This window comes from Apteryx rowi, unplaced genomic scaffold (assembly GCF_003343035.1).
Source record: "Apteryx rowi isolate R43461 unplaced genomic scaffold, aptRow1 scaffold_478, whole genome shotgun sequence".
Classification (NCBI taxonomy): Eukaryota; Metazoa; Chordata; class Aves; order Apterygiformes; family Apterygidae; genus Apteryx; species Apteryx rowi.
In genome coordinates, this window is record NW_020450736.1 from 456,481 (window position 1) to 474,941 (window position 18,461).

Below are 18,461 nucleotides of genomic sequence, written 5' to 3' on the forward strand. Positions count from 1 at the left end.
CTATGTAATGTGCAAGTTGATAATGTCTTTGTTGCTTCCAAAGGCTCTAAAAAAGTTAGCAAGCACTTCATTATCATAATGATTCTTTGTATTATCAAAAATAGAATGCTGTACACAGACTGTGGCAGCAGACATGGTAGGTCAGCTTTCCAGTAAAAGAAAAATTGTCAGTAGAGTCTGAATATATTAAGTGCTATTTATTTTAACTACACATTTGCCACTGCAAAGTGTTCAAATAAAGGAAGAGAACCATCACAAATGTTGGGTTCCCAAAGAACAACTCAGTCTTCAGAATTGATGTCAACAGACGATTTCCTGAGRGTAAACTTTCCTCTACTTGAATTGTTCCTCTCCCACGAAACCTTGAAACATCAGGACTGAGTATTTGTTCACCTACTAGAAGAAGAACTTGAAAATCACGCGCAACGTCACCATGTGGTGACACCTGTCATAACAAAATGATGGTATTACAATGAAAATACTTCTCCCTTTATTCCATTATCCTTACTTAGCTTTCAGTTTCTCTAACCTATGTCTCAGATAAAATATTTAAGGAAAACAGGCCAAGTGTTACAAACTTATCTCACTACTTTCCTTAGGTAGCAGAGATTTGCAAGCACATTTTCAAAGGTCTCTAGAGGTACTGTCTCCTCTGCAGTCGCCCACCATAATGAACAGCAGAACATGCCTTAATATGCCATGCCTAGCAGCAATGGATGGTGACATAATTGTGCAATCTGCGAGGGACAGGATAGATCCATATTCACTGAGCTTAATACTGCAGTTGGCTGTACTTCTTGTGAAAAGAGTACAAGCCAAGTATGCAAGAGCTGTAAACAAGCTGGCATGAAGTATTTTTTCCTAAGAATATTATTAAATCAACTAATAAATCAACTAATAAACTCATCATTCTAAAATGAACTAATAGAAATCAACTAATAAAACTCATTGTCAGTTATTCATAGAACTATGTAGCATATATTTAAAAGAGATATTAAAGAGGTATAATCTAGCCACCTGCTACCACCCACAGGAATATCCGCATTCAGGAATATCCACAGACTTTGGAGGAAAAAGGCCTGCTAACATGTTTTGTTTACCCCTCAAACTGTTCCTTGTTTTTTTTTTTTTATTTATTAAATTTAAAAAAATCCCCTGAAGATACTACCTGCTAATAAACCTGGATTTGTTTTTACTCCTTCCTCTTGCATCTTCCACAACCCTCCAAAATATTATCAGTGACGAGAATTCATCAGTCAGCTGATTAAGATCTTTAACATAAGAAAATCCCCACTGGCATGTCAGAGAGAAGCAGAACTCTAACTCTGCACAACAGGTACATCAGAGATAATGAGTCCACATGGATATAGGAAAAGCAGCTTTATAGCTAGACCTTTTAAAAGAGGCAAGCAACCATAACTGCACATCAAAATCTAGAAAGTTTTCATCATACCAGGTTTATGGAAACTTATATGTATAGAGCCTGGATGGGGAACACACAGATTAGATACACAGATACACGGGGCCAGACTCTTTTCAGTGGTGCCCAGCGACAGGATGCGAGGCAATGGGCACAAACTGAAACACAGGAAGTTCCATCTGAATATGAGGAAAAACTTCTTCACTGTGAGGGTGACAGAGCACTGGAACAGGTTGCCCAGAGAGGTTGTGGAGTCTCCTTCCTTGGAGATATTCAAGAGCCGTCTGGACAGGGTCCTGGGCAACGTGCTCTAGGTGATGCTGCTTGAGCACAGCAGTCGGACTAGATGATCTCCAGAGGTCCCTTCCAACCTCAACCATTCTGTGATTCTGTGAAAACTGCATAAAGCCCAGACATCTGAGTGGATTTTGAGAATTTCACTCTCCTGCTAGAGCAGGTTGAGTGTTTTCTTTTACCAAGAGGCAGTTATCATTTCTTCAAAACATCTCTTATAGTCACCAGAAATACAGTCCACAACATTGGAAGGGGGGGGGGGGGAAYCCMMAGTCCAGCAGTTAACATGGATTCCCCTTAATCAAATTCAATGCTTTTACACTCCCAAAGTATACTTAAAATCTTTCAAGAACAACAAAAGTGAAATTCTTATAATTGAGTACTCACCACCGTCTTCAACCATAAAATGAAAAATGTCACTGGTGGCATTGTTACCCGCTCGTAAAACATAGCATATCTTCATCTCATCAATATCGGCTGGAAAAAAAATTGAGAAAATACATTTTATTTTAAACATCACAGCTAAGAAACTATTGGTATAAAAAAACCTTGACATGTCTTGAATAGCTTAGCTTCAACATAGATTCTTGAGCTCTGCTGCAGAACTTCAGTTTTAGCAGAGTTCAAGTTTAACAAATATCATTCATTACTCTCCCCAGTGCTCTCTTCTTGCATGTATTGACAAACAGAACCGAAAGGAAATGTAAGAACATGGGCTCAACAGTGAGAGCTGATTCATGCCTTTTTTGTGGTACATTTTCTTAAAGGGAACTATCCACTAAGAGACTGATTCAGCTGCTATTCTTCCTCCTGAGAATTACTGTGGTCTGCTCTAGGCCACTCTGAGATGCCCAATGAGCTGCATGTTATTGACCCAAGAAAGCGTTGCTAAGAAGATGATCGGATAATTCAGTACATTCCACAGCTTTCCCATACATACAAACAAGCAAACAAAATGGGGTAAATAAAGAATATGCTTAGCCTAACTTTTATTTGATTGTAAATAAATATATTTTGGCACCATCGCACAAAATAGCCCCTGGATTTGTTGCTCTTGTAGAGTATGATTGTAATCAACACCACTAAGAGTAACAGAACTGGCCTCAAGTACTTCTGCCTCATCCTTAACATTGAGCAGTGAGAGCTGACCCATCTTGTGTAAATCCATATAGTACATACTTCAGCATCACTTTTCAGGAGACAATGGACCTAATGATCACTCCTACCAGTGACAAAATGCTGGAAATTTTGATCAACTCAAAGAATTGCCCACTGCCACCAATGAGTGCTGCCAGGTGCAAGTGCGCTGCTCAGAGTGCAATTGAATGAAAAAGCAAAGAGATTAGAGTGTACCACAAAGGAGTGTTATTAATGAAGTTATTGATACTGATATTAAAATATTCCTTTGTTTTCCTGCCTTATCTAAATTCAACTGAGTTCTCTCAGAAATGCTTTTTCCTTTATTAGCAGTTTTTATTTTTAAAACTCTAGTAAAGCCATTAATCTATGCTATATTTTTACATCACTAGTATAAGATTGTGATTATTATATGCTTCATATTCATGTTAAGCAACATATATTTTTATTACATTGTCTTCTAATATATCTATGTCAAAGAAGGACATAGCCATATTCTATTCTGTTGTGAGGCAAAAAAACCTTGATACTATGGCACATTCAACACTAAAGTATCCGAGTATCTCAGACACTCAAACCAACATTATCAAACAGTATCCTCAAAGCAAAATAAGAAAGAATGGTCCATATTTTACAAGTACAGAAGTGAAATAAAGCAGGACTTGGAGAGGGACTAATCTGATCAAACAGAGAAATCTGTATCTATTTCATCCTAATGTGGATGTCCAAAATGAGCCATATCAATTGCACTCTAAAAAGGCTAATCCATCTCCATTAATTATAGAAGGACCCTTGGCACTAGGTTCAGATGCAGATATCTACCCTGCAGATGTCTGACATGAGGAATGAAGCCTTCTACCCCAAAGGGGCTTGCCATGGGTCACAGGAAATCTCTGGCTGAAATGAGAGAAAAAACCATGGTATTTTCTCCATTGAGTTCCACCTTCCATTGAAGAGGCAAGAAAAATTAGCCCACACAACCCCCCCTGCTTCCACAGCTAGATTACTTCTGGCATGTGACCTAGCTTATTTAAAGCAGTCTTGGATATATCTACACATTCTGTAGTAGAGAGATCACAATCTTTTAAACTGCAAAAGTGCCCTCTCCATCAGACCATCTTTCCTGTCAACTTCTTTTCAAAGCACATGGCATATAATCTGTATGACTGTGGCATCATAAGTAGTGCTCAAACACTACAGTGAGGCACTCTGTTTTAAGAACCCAGACAGATGCAATTAAAGTAGACAGAATAGACTTCAGCAACAAAAGTTTCAATTCATGTTTTTGAGTCAYCAATTCCTATAGAGAAAACATGCAAAAGGCAGACAAATGTTTATCAATACAATGTTTTCCAGTTTCCTTGAGTGGTGACAGGAATATGTAATACATAAAAAGTTATTTTGTCACTTTACTTGAACAAAAAGACTGTTGTTGCTAAAAATCCATTTCTGATGCTACATCAAACAGCACAGGGTAATTTATTTTATTTATTTTTAAGGAAAAGTTTTGGAAATGAATAGCATTAAAGTGGAGCTCAAGTACCACAGAAAATCTCCTCCCATGTAAGGGCAGGTACATTAGTAAAAACAAGCCAAAAGCTCTTTTATGAGAGCTCTTCAAAATCTACAGTTCCAAAAGTAGMCAGACATCATCTAGGGCAAACAAGTAAAGAACATTATCAGTAGGTATATGTCACTAAAGAATCTCTTCTATAATGTTTGAAAGAAAGTTAAAGATCAAAAATTAATAGGCCTGTAAAGAGGACGCAAACAAATACCTTTTTATGCCAGTGTAGCAAATAAATCCTTCATCCTGCAAACACTTACACAAGTACTTAGCTTTGCTCATGTGAGTAGCCTTATCAAAATCAATGGTTCCAACATATATAAAGGTAAGCACTTGAGTCAATGTTTGCAGGACCACCTCATCAAAAAAGCTACCTGTCATCCAAAAAAAATCTTATTTTTATCAAGAGAGTCACAAAGGAATGATGTGTTTTCTGTTCATTAAAAACATGCTTAGAGTCACTTAAGGAATTTTACACTTTTCTGCCACAGCTGATTAAGTTTATGGTAGCTATATTAACACTTGCTCAACTGCAAGCATAATTCATTACTGTGTAACTGCAATGCCTGCTAAACATTCATGGGGACATTGCAATTCTCCCCTCATTAGAAATCCTGCAGATTTCTCCTATTAAAAAAAAAAAATCCTTTATCCACACTAGATTAGGATACTGCTTTCCCATTTAAAACTACGCAAAATAGATTTGGCTATTAAAGGCTTCTTTATTCTCCTATAAATATATAGTCTTTATGAAACAAGTGCACTAGACAACATAATTCACTCATCTCTGAAAACACTTGCCTGAAAAGGAAGTTGAAATCCACTGTCAGGAGTGAATTCTGAGTAAAATGTTGGTTCACAAAGTGTTGGATATTCGGCTAGAATAGTCATTTACGTATCTTTGGCCTCAGGAGGACACACTGAGCACTGAGACTTTAATTAAGCTCTTTTATTGCCAGGGCAGATTCTTACTCTCCTCTATCCCTTCCCCTTCTTTCTGACCCCTCAGCACACCTGCAAAGCTGCAGGATGTGGCCTGGCCCTTATTTACAAACCTAACCACGTGGGACTGGGGACTCCCAAAATAACACTCGGCACTCCATCATATTTTGTACACTCAAAAAATTATCCAAACACTAACTAACTACTTGTTATATACCACTGGATTTTAAATGTGAAAGACTTGGCAGTTCCTTAATAGATTTTTTAAGATTAGATTTTTTTTAAGATTAGATAATTTGCTTAATGAATATCTGCTATGAACAAATTCCAGTGCTGACTTGCAGAGATGAGTGCAGTGTGATTATGCATACACAATTTTCTTTGTATGTATTTTTATACTAGGACAGCACTAGAAACTAGAAATTACTATGTGGTAAGTGATTTTCTTTACGCTTTCTGTGTTTACTACCACTATATTTTGAATATACAGCACAAAAAAGTAATAATGAATTGAAAATGCTGCTTTCAGGTGTAATATGAAGTATTAGTACTTGAATAAACTTAGGAACTCCTTAATATATTTTAAGAATATTTTATCTTGTTACTGTCACTTATGTCTCTCCCTCTTATTCAGATTATTTTAATACCTACATATAAAAGGATAGAAAGCACCAGATATTTGCAGAGTATGGGGACTTTTTTTTAAATCAAGGACTTAATTGTCCTACACTCTAATACCCCTTTCGAGCAATCCCAGTTAAGTCTGTGAGCCTCATGAACTAGAGATTACCTACTTTACTTCTGGCAGAAGTATTTGACATATTCTATTTAGAGATCCCCACGCTGATTGTGTCTGAACAAGATACGCAACAGGGAACAAATCTCCTGGACATACTGCATTCTGCACAACCACATTTTGACTGAAGGCTTTTAGTTCATCTTGTGAGCTAGGCTAATTTCCTTCCTAGCACTTGATAAAGTATTGTAGGCAGACATTGAAAAGCAATCTCAAACATAAAGCAGAAGGTTGTTTGCCAAACATTCTCTCTGCTCCCTCTTTCAGTTACAGGTAATCAGATCGGGCAGTCTGCTCAAGCTGCTCCCACAATGATTCTTTTTTCAATCCATGTTACCTCATTCAATGCAGTCAGTCAATCTGTTCATACAAAGATGAGCCAAATACCAGGAATGGGAGCATGAGGTGGAAGAATATTAGGACAGACCTCACACTATTGGTAACTCTGAAAACTCAACTGTGTATGACCCTGAACAGCCTGACCTGACTTCACAGTCAGCCCAGTTGGCCCAGGGGTTAGACCCGATGACTTCCAGGGGCCCTCTCCAACCTAAATTTTTCTACAATTGTAAAGACGAGATTGTCAAGATGCTTTACAAGCTCCATCAGGACCCACGCTTGTCAATGAATCCAGAACATATTCAGCATTTTCATAAGAACTTGCTCCACATTGCAAGATGGATCCCTTAAACTGGTAAAAAATGAAAACACAAAAAGGTAACATACAACAGCAGGCTCAATAGGCAATAGAGGAGCATCCCAAAGTCGAAACTGTTCATGGCTGGCTACAAAATCTCCACTTTCCGAAAGCTCATTAAGAACACAGACAAAAAGAGGGTCTTATTCACTCCTGCCCTGAGCATTAGATAATTGTGTCAGTACAGCATGAGCATAAAATATGCATGAATTCACTACTTTGGATTTGACAATGCTTTTCACATTAATTAGTGTGATACAAGGTAAGGCACAACAGTGAACTACATGCAGAGTTTTGAGTATGCTGCTTGGTCTACATAAGACCTCAGCATCTCATATTACTTTGCAAAACTGTAGGTCCAGCCAAGGATTTGTGTCTTTCTGCCACTCACAACCTCTCCCATAGCCAAAACAGCTACAGAGAAGAGGGCATCTGAGGAGAAAGGAAAGAAAAAGACAGTACCCTTTCATCCATGACTTTCACTCCCAGGTTATTCTGTGACATCCAATAACTTCTCTTTCCCTGTCCTTAACAGATGTATTGCCCACATCTGGGCCTAATGTTTTCTGCCTTTCACATAGCCTTTCCAGACATCTCTTCTTCTCCCTCAAGTGCTTGGGCTTGCACTCATAGAACAGTTCTATGTGTTTATTTTGTAAAATATAAACCATTTTAAAAAGCCCTTAGGCAGTAGAAAAGAGATATTACACAGACATGACTTACAAATGCTCAGGATTATTTGTTTATAGAGGTCAAAGAAGAAATACTAAAGAAGTGTGTATTTCTTAAAAACACTCTTCACAACTCAACACAAACTTGTGCTGATACCATCAGGGAACTTGTGAAGTTATAAGACTGTCTCAGGACCCCCACTAACTTTAAAACCAACTTTCTCTCAGGTTGCAGGCTTTTCATCCAGCTCAAGCAGCCCCAGGAAATTAAAGAAGTTGTGTGAAGACCAGTAGGCTGGGAGATGCCACATACATTTGCAGAGACATTAGATGAATATTAGGTTTTCCAACTAAAGATCTCTCTTCAGCAGCAACTATGAAGAGGCTGTTATTTCTTGATCACACTGACTGTAGTAGCGGGGGGGGTTGGCCAAAAGTTCTTATCCATCATAGTAGCATCAGTGTAGAAAAGGTATTGCAGGAAAATAAATGTAGAGCATAAACATCAAATAAGATTAATTTTAATTAAGAAAGCCTTCCTATTTGCTGATCAAAAATAAGTTTAAATTGATCCACTCTGGTATTGCCCTTCATGTAAATACATGCTTATGGCCTTGTTTCCACCACTATACCTAGTATGAAACTAGTTGCTATAAAGGTCCAAATTAGAATTCTCAAAGTATATGGCATAAAGTATGCATATAGCTTCTCTGCCTCATTTCTTACACATCCCTTCCACATCACCAGTCTTCTGCTACGCAGAATGTAGTGGCCAAACGGCTAGGTACCTTCCATACAAGGTAGCGCAGACAGAGCAAACAACATGGTGTAAACACCAGCTCCCAGGAAATTTGGAACACCAGCTCTGCCTGTGGCTCAGACCTAGCCTGCCACAAAGCCTGCAGCTTTATCCTGCCAATACCATTTCCCAAGAGCCCTGCAGTTCGTACTTTGATCCTCATATGACCAGAATGCAGGTGCTTTATCCCAAGCTGTGTAGGTTTCTAACCATATGGCAGGGCTGCCAGTCACGGACCAGAAAGCACCTGCATTTTGGTCATTTGACAGAAATACACCTGGCCACACAGCATAAAAGAGGATGGGATGTGCCTATCCTGAGTGCCCCAAAAAGAGATGGGATATTACTTTCAAGGAACACTCTCTCAGTAATTCTGTGTTCTCCAGTGTAAGAGAAAAATCCATTAAAAAAAAATCATAATCTGTTATTTACTCACCCCCCATTCTTTTTTGTTTCTCGCATACACTGACAATGATACTCATAATATAGCTAGCAGCTCATTACTGAGGCTTTATATTTAAAGGGGTTGTTGATTTCCAAAGCTTAAACACRGTTTGGTCCCTCCTCATCCTCTTTTTCTTTCCCTCAATGCATCACTAACAGTGCAATACTTAGGGCATACCAGCCATTCAAAAGCTCATCAGGTCTGTTTTCAAGATTTGCTGTCTCTGACAAGAACATCACTACAGCCAATGGGGGATGCATACCAATATGGGCTCTGTGAAATGAAATGCAGCTGACTACAAAGTGTTCCTGTTTGCCCCTACCACCTACACAGCCCAGTCTGCCTGGGCCCCTTTAACTTTGGGTCTCCATGCAGTTGTGCTGTCTGCACACTCCACAGCTGCAGCAGGCTCCAAGTAACCTCATTTCACTTTTAATTAGCCAGCTATTAACTCATTACAAAGTAACACGGAAAATTCTCTGGAGAATAGCTAATGCTCTCCTTTCAATTAAAGGAAGTTACTTCATAGCCTTGTTTTAAGGCTTTATTTCAGTATATGCAGCACATGTGTTTTTCATCCTACTTACACCACCCAGTATTTTAGTTCCATGTAAAAAGTAAGTACCACTGACATAATTTTGAAACATTTACATTACTTCTTAATTTACCACAAACACTTTGTGGTTAAGGCTTGTGTAATTAAGGCAACAAATGCAGTCATGATATATTATCTCCCTCTGCTTGGGAAATGATTTTGCTTTTACAGTTAAGCGCACTCAGACTATATAGCAACTGATATCCTAGGCATGGTATGATCATTAGTTAATAATAGCATGGCCACTCCTGTAGCATTTTCTAAATAAAACTTTTAAAGAAAGCCTCCGGCCTCCAAAGATCTGGAATCATGTGCAGCCCAATTCTGTTATCTGCATTTGTATCACTGAGTAAGTCCTCAATACAAGTAAGGGGTTCTAAGTCACTTGGCCTGTAAGCTCTCCAAAGCAAAGACGCTCCATTACTCTGCGCTTATCCAGTGGACCCTCTTTCCTGCCTAAGCAATCATAAACACAATACATACATAAAAAAGAATTTTAAAATAATAATAAAGCCATCATGCTATATTTGCTTTTTGGAAAGTTTCTCCCATCAATCATTACAGAGCGTAACACGACCAAGAACGTTTCCAGTGACCTAAAGAAAGCATGTAGTATTGCAATACCTTGCGTGAACTGACTGATGCTATGGTTGCCTTTCCCCAGGTGGATCAGGAAGCCATGGCGAGGACCCTCTGTGACTCTGATCTTGAGAGCAATGTGTAAACTGTCTCTGTCTTCTACTTTGAGTACCTTGTTGGTAATCAGAAACCCTGTGTGACCTGTGGCCAGAATACGGAGAGTTGGTGCACCCTTGTTTATTACAATTTGAGGTACACTGTTGTCCACAGCCATTATCCGAATCTTCATAGTCTGAGGTTTCTTTGTTTCAAACACAGTGTTGGGAAAGACATAGAAATCAGTATGAGTGCCATCTGTAACAGTGAAAGAGAAGCTATCCTCAACCGATTCTGTGCCATCATGGTTGTAGCTGATTAGATTTTCATTCAGATCCTGTTTCGTGAAGGTGGTGATGGGTTTGGAATTATTGAACGTGATCTGACCATGAACTGGTACTTGAGTGATGATAAATTTTAGAAATGCATCAGGCGTATCTCTGTCTTCTACCTTCAGTTCAAATGGGGTTATCAGTTTGTTTTCATTTTCACTCACCACCAGGTTATGTATTGTGACCACAGGCTTCTTATTGTCCACATCACTAATAGAAATTCTGAAAGTACGAAAAACAGGGTTATAGCCATCAGTCACCTCAAACTCAAAGCTGTCCATTTTCACTTCATCTTCTGAAGTGTGAATGTAGTAAATTTTATTGCCTGCTAACAAAAGCTGAGTGAAAGTGGAGATGGGCACCCCAGGCTGATCTGTACATTCAAGATGACCACGAACAGGTGCTCTGGTAATAGTGAAAACTAAGTTCTCATCTGGACTATTCAAGTCACTGGTGCTAAGCAAATCAGTAGTAAGGGTTACCTTYCCTCCTTCCTTCAAGGAAACCCCTTTGCTGATTACATCTGGGAAGACAATATCAACGCTACCTATTGTCACATAAAAGTAGCGGTCAATGAGAGGATTTATTCCATCTGTCACATCAAATTTGATAAGATCACGAACTCCTTCTCGTCCAAAATGCATATACTGAATTAAGTTTCTATCCACCTCATCTTGCGTGAAGTTCATCCCCAGGGTGATATTCTCAACTCCTCCTGAAGGCTTTATTCTCTGTAAGAGGCCTTGTCCTGGCCCGTATCTTACAATGTATGTCAAGGTTTTGTCTTCAGAGTCTAGGTCAGTAGCCTTCAATATTTTGTTATGAATAGTTCTAGTTTCCCCTATTTCAATTTCCAAACCATCATTGATGGCCATTCTGGGTGTCTCATCATCTACAGGAATAACCATGATGAACACCCTTTTCACTACGGTATATTTACCATCTGTGAGTTTCACCTCAAAACCATCCTCCTTTGTCTCAGAGTCATCATGTTCATAGAGTATGCTAGAGCTCTCCATTATCTGATCCATGGTAAAGCTCTCCACTAGGACAGTTCCATTGACCAGGTGGTTCACAATGTGGCCATGCTTAGGAAACCTGGTGATTGTGAACATTAACTCATCAGCAGGAATGTCCCCATCGACTGCATTGAGGATAGGGGTATCAATAACCAGGCTCATGCCTTCCATCACAACAAACTCTCGCATAAAGATTTCAGGCTCTTCATCATTGGTTGGGATAATGACAATGGGGAAGAAGTGCCTCTGGGAAAAATTAATGCCATCAGAACAGCAGAAAGTGAATCTGTCTTCAACAGGCTCCACACCCTTATGTATGCTTTGGACATAAAAAATATGCCCTTGACGGAGGTCCTTCAAGGTAAACGCACTTATAGCTGTACCTACTCTGGACTTTTCAGAACCTGGGGCTGGAGAAATGTTCTCTACATACCCAGATGCGGGCTGAGCAACAATGGTACAGAGTATATCATCATAGGGAGTATCCACATCTTCAGCCCTTAGGTGAGCAGGAGTAATGACATGTTTGTCACCTTCCGTTACCATGAACTGTTCCCCCACAAAAATCTCTGGGGCTTGACTGTCAACAGGGAGAATGGTCACCAAGACAGAAACTCCCTGAACAACATTGCCCCTGATGCTCCACTCCTCTGACAGGTCAGACAAGGTAAGATTGAAGGTATCTTCTTTGGGCAGAAGGCCTATTTCACCACCAGTATGAGCATATACCACAGCACCATCCAACAGATCTCTCTGGGAAAATCTCTCCGCAGGCACCCCTTGGACCAGGATGTCCCCATGCTGAGGAGGATCCTCTACAATGAAGGTCAACATTAAGTCATCTGTATCCTCATCCGTGCCCTGGATGACATTAGCAGTGATTTCAGCAGCACCATTCTCCAGCACATCCAGGTAGGAACCAACAGTGCCCGGGGCCAACCGTAAGGTTGGAACCTCATCATCAACAGGGTGCACATTCATTTTCAATGTGATGGGAACAACATGAACCCCATCACTCACATCAAGACTGCAAGTATCACTGTTGGTTTCTGCTCCACTGTGTACATATACCACCCTCCCTTGTCTGATATCATCTAGGCCAAAGGCAGCTCCCAGAATCAAACTGTACCCAGAGAGCTGCAACTGGCCGTACTGGGGAGCCTGGGTCAGAATGAATCGGAGATGGGCAAGTTCAGTATCCGTGTCACTGGCATCCAGCTCAGTTGGACTAAGCACATGGCTGCCTCCCTCAGGCACAGTAAAGCCAGTATTAGTGATTTCAGGAGGCTGGTTATCCACAGGCTGAAGGTAGATGGTAAAAGTCCCTTCAGCTGCATTGCCAGCTGCATCCTCCACCTGATACTGGAACTGAACCAAATGAGGGGCCACCCCCAATTCCTCCTGCGGAGGACGATAGGAGATCTTGTGATGGTTGATCTGGGCCTGGGTGAAGTGGGTCACTTCCACAGAGTGATCCTCAGTCAGCACAAGGGATCCAAGGTGGGCTCCATGTACACCTGGAGGGTGGTTAGTGTCAGTAGGGGGCTGGATTATTGTGTAGCGCAGTTCATGGTCCCCTGAATCCTGGTCTGTATAGCACAAGTGCTTCCTCCGCAGTGGGGTCACCTGCTGTTCTGCAACTATTAAGTGCAGGCTGCTGCTACTGTGCAGCTCTGGGGCTAATCGGTCTATGGGGTGTACCCGGATCACAAAGGTCTGTGGTCCAGAGCGGTTGGGTGGGTCATTGTCATCCTGGACCCTAAAGATGAACTGGTCCAACACAACCCCAGGTCCAGGGCTRTGAGGTCCAAAGTGGTGGTAATAAAGATGCCCTTCCACAATGTCCTGCTGCAGCCATTCCCTCACTGGCTTTTCATAGGTATGGGAGCTCCCCATTAAACCTGGTACCCTCCTCCAGGAAAAACCCTTATCTTCTTCCTCCTCCTTCTCCCAGTCAGGAGGTGGTTGGGCTTGACGGAGGAGGAGCTGCCCTGCAGCAGGGCCAGACTCCACTCTGAAGAGTAGGACAGCATCCTGTGAGTCTATGTCAGTGGCACTAAGAGCACGGGTGGTGATGGGCACTGTTTCACCCTCAGCCACAGCCAGCCCCGTGTTTGCATTGAGTAGGGGTGGCTGGTCATCAGTGGGCACCAGGGTAATGGGGAAAAGAAACTCAACACGGTGGCGGGAGCCACCGTCTTCCAGCCGCAGCACTAGGTTGTCACTGAGAGGAGACTCACTGCCATCATGCTGGTAAATGACCCGGCCTGCTGCCAGCTCAGCCACTGTGAAGTGTTTACGAGGGACAGCAGACGATGGAGTATCCTCCAGCAGAGTGAGGTGGCCATGCCTCAGCCCCGCCACCACACTCACCTGCACCTGCTCCAGGTCATCTTCATCACTGATAAGCAGGTTGGGGCTGGGACCGGGGCCTGAAAGAGGCCGTGACTGCCCCTCATAGAGCACGAGGCCAGTGTTGCGGGTCACCACAGGCGCCAGGGTGTTCATGGGCTTCACCACAATCACAAAGGCAAAGGGCTCTGAGGCAGCGCCCTCAGGGTCCAACACCTCCAGCTCCAGCTCAAAGAGCCGCTCCTGATCCGAGTCCTCCACAGGTGGCTGATAGGCAATGCGCAGCTCCCTCACATCCTGCTGGCTGAAGGAGGAAACAGGCAAGCTCCGGTCATCAGTGCTGACCATGTGTCCCTGGCCAGGGCCAAAGGGTGAGGTGATGTTGAAGAGCAGCAAGTCCGGGGGTGACTCTGCATCCTCAGCCGCCAGCATGTCAGGTGTGAGGGCGGTGAGGACAAACTGGTCCACCTCCATCATGAGCATGGCCAGAAAGCTGGGCTTGGGAGCCACATTCTCAGTGCCAGCTCGGATCCGCACCAGCACCTGGAAGTACTCACGCTTCAGCAGCGCCCCATCACTCGCTGCCTCCCACAACTCGGCCACCAGCGGCAGCAGGTCGCGGTTGGGTGAGCTGCCAGCCGCCGTGTGCCGGTAGCGCAGCCCCAGCCGCAGGAACTCCTCACAGTCCCACAGTGAGGCGGGCACGGGGCTGCCATCCCCTGCCACCTCCCGCCCCGTCGCCGGGTAGTTGAGGATCTCGCCGTAGCGGGGCAGCCCGGCCAGCGCCGGCAGCAGGCCCACCCGGCAGCGCTGCCGGCTCGGCTCGAAGGCAAACTCTAGGCTGCGGGCGTCCAGCGGGTTGCTGGTGCCCCGCAGGCGCTCCACGGTGAGGGGCAGGTTGCGGGTGACGATCTCCAGCTGGGTGAAGAGCACCTCCACCTCCAGCACCAGGGGCAGCACCAGGGCGCGGCTCGGCGAGTCGTAGCGCAGCTGCAGGCGGACGCGGTCCCGCGCGGGGCTGCGGCCGCCCAGGTGGGAGTACTGCACCTCGCCGGCGCCGAAATCGCAGGGGAAGCGCCGGGGGCTCAGGCGACCCGGGCGCTGCCACAGCGGGTCCTCGTCCAGCACGGTGAGGTGGCACCGGTCCCCCRGCTGCACCTGCAGCACCAGGTCCCGCGCGGGGTCCAGCCAGGCGGAGCGGCCCAGGGGCACCCGCAGCCCGCGGTTCACCACCACGATGGGGGCCGCCTCCGGCGCCCAAGGGGAGGCGGCGGCGCTGCCTGGTGGCGGCAGCGGCACTCCCGCCCAGCCGCAGCCGGCCAGCAGCAGCAAGCCGGCCAGCAGCAGCCGCGACGCGGCAGGGAGAGCCTGCATGATCCCCGCCGGCGGAGCGAAGCGCCGGGAGTCCCCAGCAGTGGCCTCTCCTCTGCGCAGGGGCCGAGTCCCAGCCCCGCTCCTGCCGGGTCGACCGCTCATCCCGCGCACACGCCGCGCTCTGAAGGGGAGCGCGCCCACTCCGGAGGGGAGCCCCGCGAGCCGCGGAAGCCCCACCCCCTCCCCGCGAGGCCAATAAGCACACGCGGGGGCGCCTCCGCCGGGAAGGATTGGGCAGAGCTGCCTGTCAATCTTCAAACTTAAAGGCGGGGATAACSCGCCCCTCTCCCCCCGGCCGCTCTACCGCGCAACAGGTTGTTGAGGAGAAGGCGCGGAGGGAGCGGCGGGCTGAGCCCTGGCCGTGCAGGAACGGGAAGGAAGGGGGGAGGGGAGGGCCAGCACGGATCACCCTGACGGCAGCGACCGCGGACCGCCTGGAGCCCCCCTGCTAAAAGGGAGGGCGGTGCTGACTGCCCACACGTCCCGCACCTCTCCTCAGCCCCGGGTCGGCGGGAGCGCACCGCCGCGCCCCTTCTCCCCTTCGCGCAGTCTCCCCGCTCTCACCTTAAATCCTCCATCCCCGGGGCAGAGATCAAACAGGGGTGTCCCCGAGTCACCGCTGCGGGCGGCTGAGGGGTTCCCTCACYCTCCGGGAAGCGGGGCGGCAGGTGAGCGCGGCGCGGCAAGGGCCGCGGGCAGCGGCTGCCCCTCGCGGGCAACGGCTGCCCCTCGCGGGTAACGGCCGCCCTTCACAGGCAGCGGCGGGGCGACGCCGCTGTTTTTCCGCCCTCGCGGGGAGCGGGGCTGCTCGAGAGCCGAGCCGGGTTAACGGGGGAGGGCAGGGAGGAAGGTGCGTGAGGGGAAATCGGGGCGGTGCAGCGAGGAGCAGCGCCCCTGGGCTCAGAGCCCGGCGGGGGCTGCCGCCGCAGAGGTGCCTGTCAGCGTCACGTTTCTTTGCGCCAGAAAGAAAGCTGATAAATATCTCTAGGGCAAAACACATTAGCTAATATCCAGTTTCATTCCTCGGAGGTGACTAGTCACAGCAGTGGGTGAATAAAAGCTTTACAATATTTTTTCCCCTCTTGTGTCTACAATTAAAAACATACTAATAACAGTGTGAGCGTGCAAGAGTTGCTTGCCTTTTAAAATTCCCAATGGCAGGCTCTGACTTTTATTCATCTTCCTCAGCTGCTAAATCTAAATTTCTGTCTTAATGAAATGTGATACACAGCCTGTTTTTTTTAAAAAAAAAAGTTTCCAACAGTAGAAAAGCAAAATTACTAAGGAGTGTCAGATTCAAGGACAAAGAAGGCTGTTTGGAAATTACTTTGTGGAAACCTGTGATGCATTTTGTTAAAAAGAGTAATATTGAAGCTGTCCTTCAGTGATGGAACAATATTATCACGTGCAGTCTTCTTTGCTGCATGGAAAACTCTAATTTAAAAGATCAGGAGTAGACATGGTCAGTCATGTCTACATCTAACTGTTGATACCCACAAATAATTCAACTTGACTTGGGACAGTGGGCATCAGTGGACATCTTTTCTGCAACATCAGAATTGTAATCTGTGGAATAGTTTTGTATTCTGTATTGAAATGCCTGTGGAAAGCTGCAGAAAGCTACTTTGTTAAACAAGTTACACTGAACTGTGGACTTGGACACTGCTGCAAAAGGTAGTATTTTTAGGAGTAAGATAGCTAGCTAGTAAAGTAATTTTAGGAGTAAGATAGCTAGCTAGTAAGTTAAGCAGCAGTAATACCAATTTACCCACTCTTATGAGGCATTCATGTTGTATTTCAGAAGTTGAATGTCTTCTTCCTAAGAACCAAGGGAAGATAATTCAGTAGAAAAAATTGAGTCCCAGAGCCAGGGATCTCCTATAGTTTTGTAATCATGGTGTTAGTATTGCTACTTTTCAGAACTGACAAGGTTCCAGATGGTGTGATTGGAATTGCCCAGATGTAATGATCTAGTGTCAACTTTTGGCTTCCCTTTAAAAATAAAACCAAAAAAACTCCCACAAACAATCCAATATGGAGACAGGAGATGGCAGTGGTGTAATTTAAAGGAACGTCTACCTTCATCAGCATGGATATATTAATATATAATTAATATATTAATATGTTCTTGTTAAAGAAGTGTTTATTATCTAAATTTGATTCCAAATTTAGGCTGTGGTAGAACAAAGTTATAAAAAAAGTGTTCATTAGAAATTTTCTCATTTATTCATTTCAAAGGAGAAAGATTTCCCTTTTCTTTAAATAAACTCCTAAACTCCATTTTGCAGAGTTTCCAACTCAAACCATGTGTGTATGTGTGCAATATGTGCATGTGTGTATATGTAGAGTTAGAAAGTGAAAATGAGTAATAAATCATTTACAAACAAAGTAGTTTAGCTTTTTCATGTTCATCGAACAAGAAAAGAAGTTATCTTTGGAAAAGTGCAATATTTTTCAGGTTTTAATAATCTTAGAGTGTTAGGGATAACAGGTAAAGATGTACCTTTAAATTATTTTCTCTTTAATGATGGTGTCTTTTGAACCATATTTGTAATAAAGCAGTCTCTTCTATTTTAAAGCCAGTACAATATTTGTGGCATTTCTCTAGAGATCATACCTAGGGCATCTCTTTTCAATTGGTAAAGAGAGTTGTGAAATCTGATAGGTGGAAGAACATATTTTGAAGTACCTATGCTGAAACTAAAGGCAGAAGGGCATTTTCAACAAAATTAATTATTAATTTGAGAGACAGCTTTTTAATTAAAGAAAAAAAAAGAGTTTTCAGGTGGTAAATAGTGAAGGATTGGGATTGACCCTTCTGATAATAATTCGCCAGAAGTTTCTGATACAGAAATTTCTAATTTTACCAGAATTTAATGGATACAGGGTCAGGTTCTTTGATCTTTATCATCTCCATCATCAAGTAGTACATTTCTCTGTACAAACAGCAAAAGTCCTCTTTATTTTTAGCAACTGTTGTCTTGTCAAACAAGTCAATGAGCTCTTGAGGCACAGTCCAAGTAAAAAGTGCATGATACCTTTTTATCTTCTTTTCKCAGCACAACATAAAATAAAAAAGTGTCCCAAATTACAGAGTTGTTAAGAATTTTGAAGGGATTTTCCTTGTCTTGCTGACTGTCTGAACTCTTTGTGCCAACACTGGTGTCCAAATCCTACTTGAATAAAATTCATCTGGGCTAAATTCTCATCCAATTACACAGCTGTAAATCCAAAATGTCTTATCAATTGTCACCGAAGTCAGTGTAACAAATCAGTCCGATGGAATTGGAATCAGAATTGGGTACAATGACAGGTCCATTGATCTCTAACATAAATTGTTGATGAA

The 18,461-nt window shown here is 43.8% G+C and overlaps 1 protein-coding gene across 1 annotated transcript in view; it reads right to left on the bottom strand.

The window, feature by feature from the left end:
* FREM2 (FRAS1 related extracellular matrix protein 2) overlaps positions 1-15,115 on the bottom strand; it is a 143,208-nt gene extending 128,093 nt beyond the window's left edge. The window contains exons 1-2 of the mRNA XM_026078317.1: positions 9,988-15,115; positions 2,102-2,191 (exon numbers count right to left, since the gene is read on the bottom strand). Of these exons, the coding sequence (XP_025934102.1) occupies positions 2,102-2,191; positions 9,988-15,115 (5,218 nt within the window). The remainder of the gene's footprint in view (positions 1-2,101; positions 2,192-9,987) is intronic.
* Between the last annotated feature and the right edge of the window lie 3,346 nt (positions 15,116-18,461).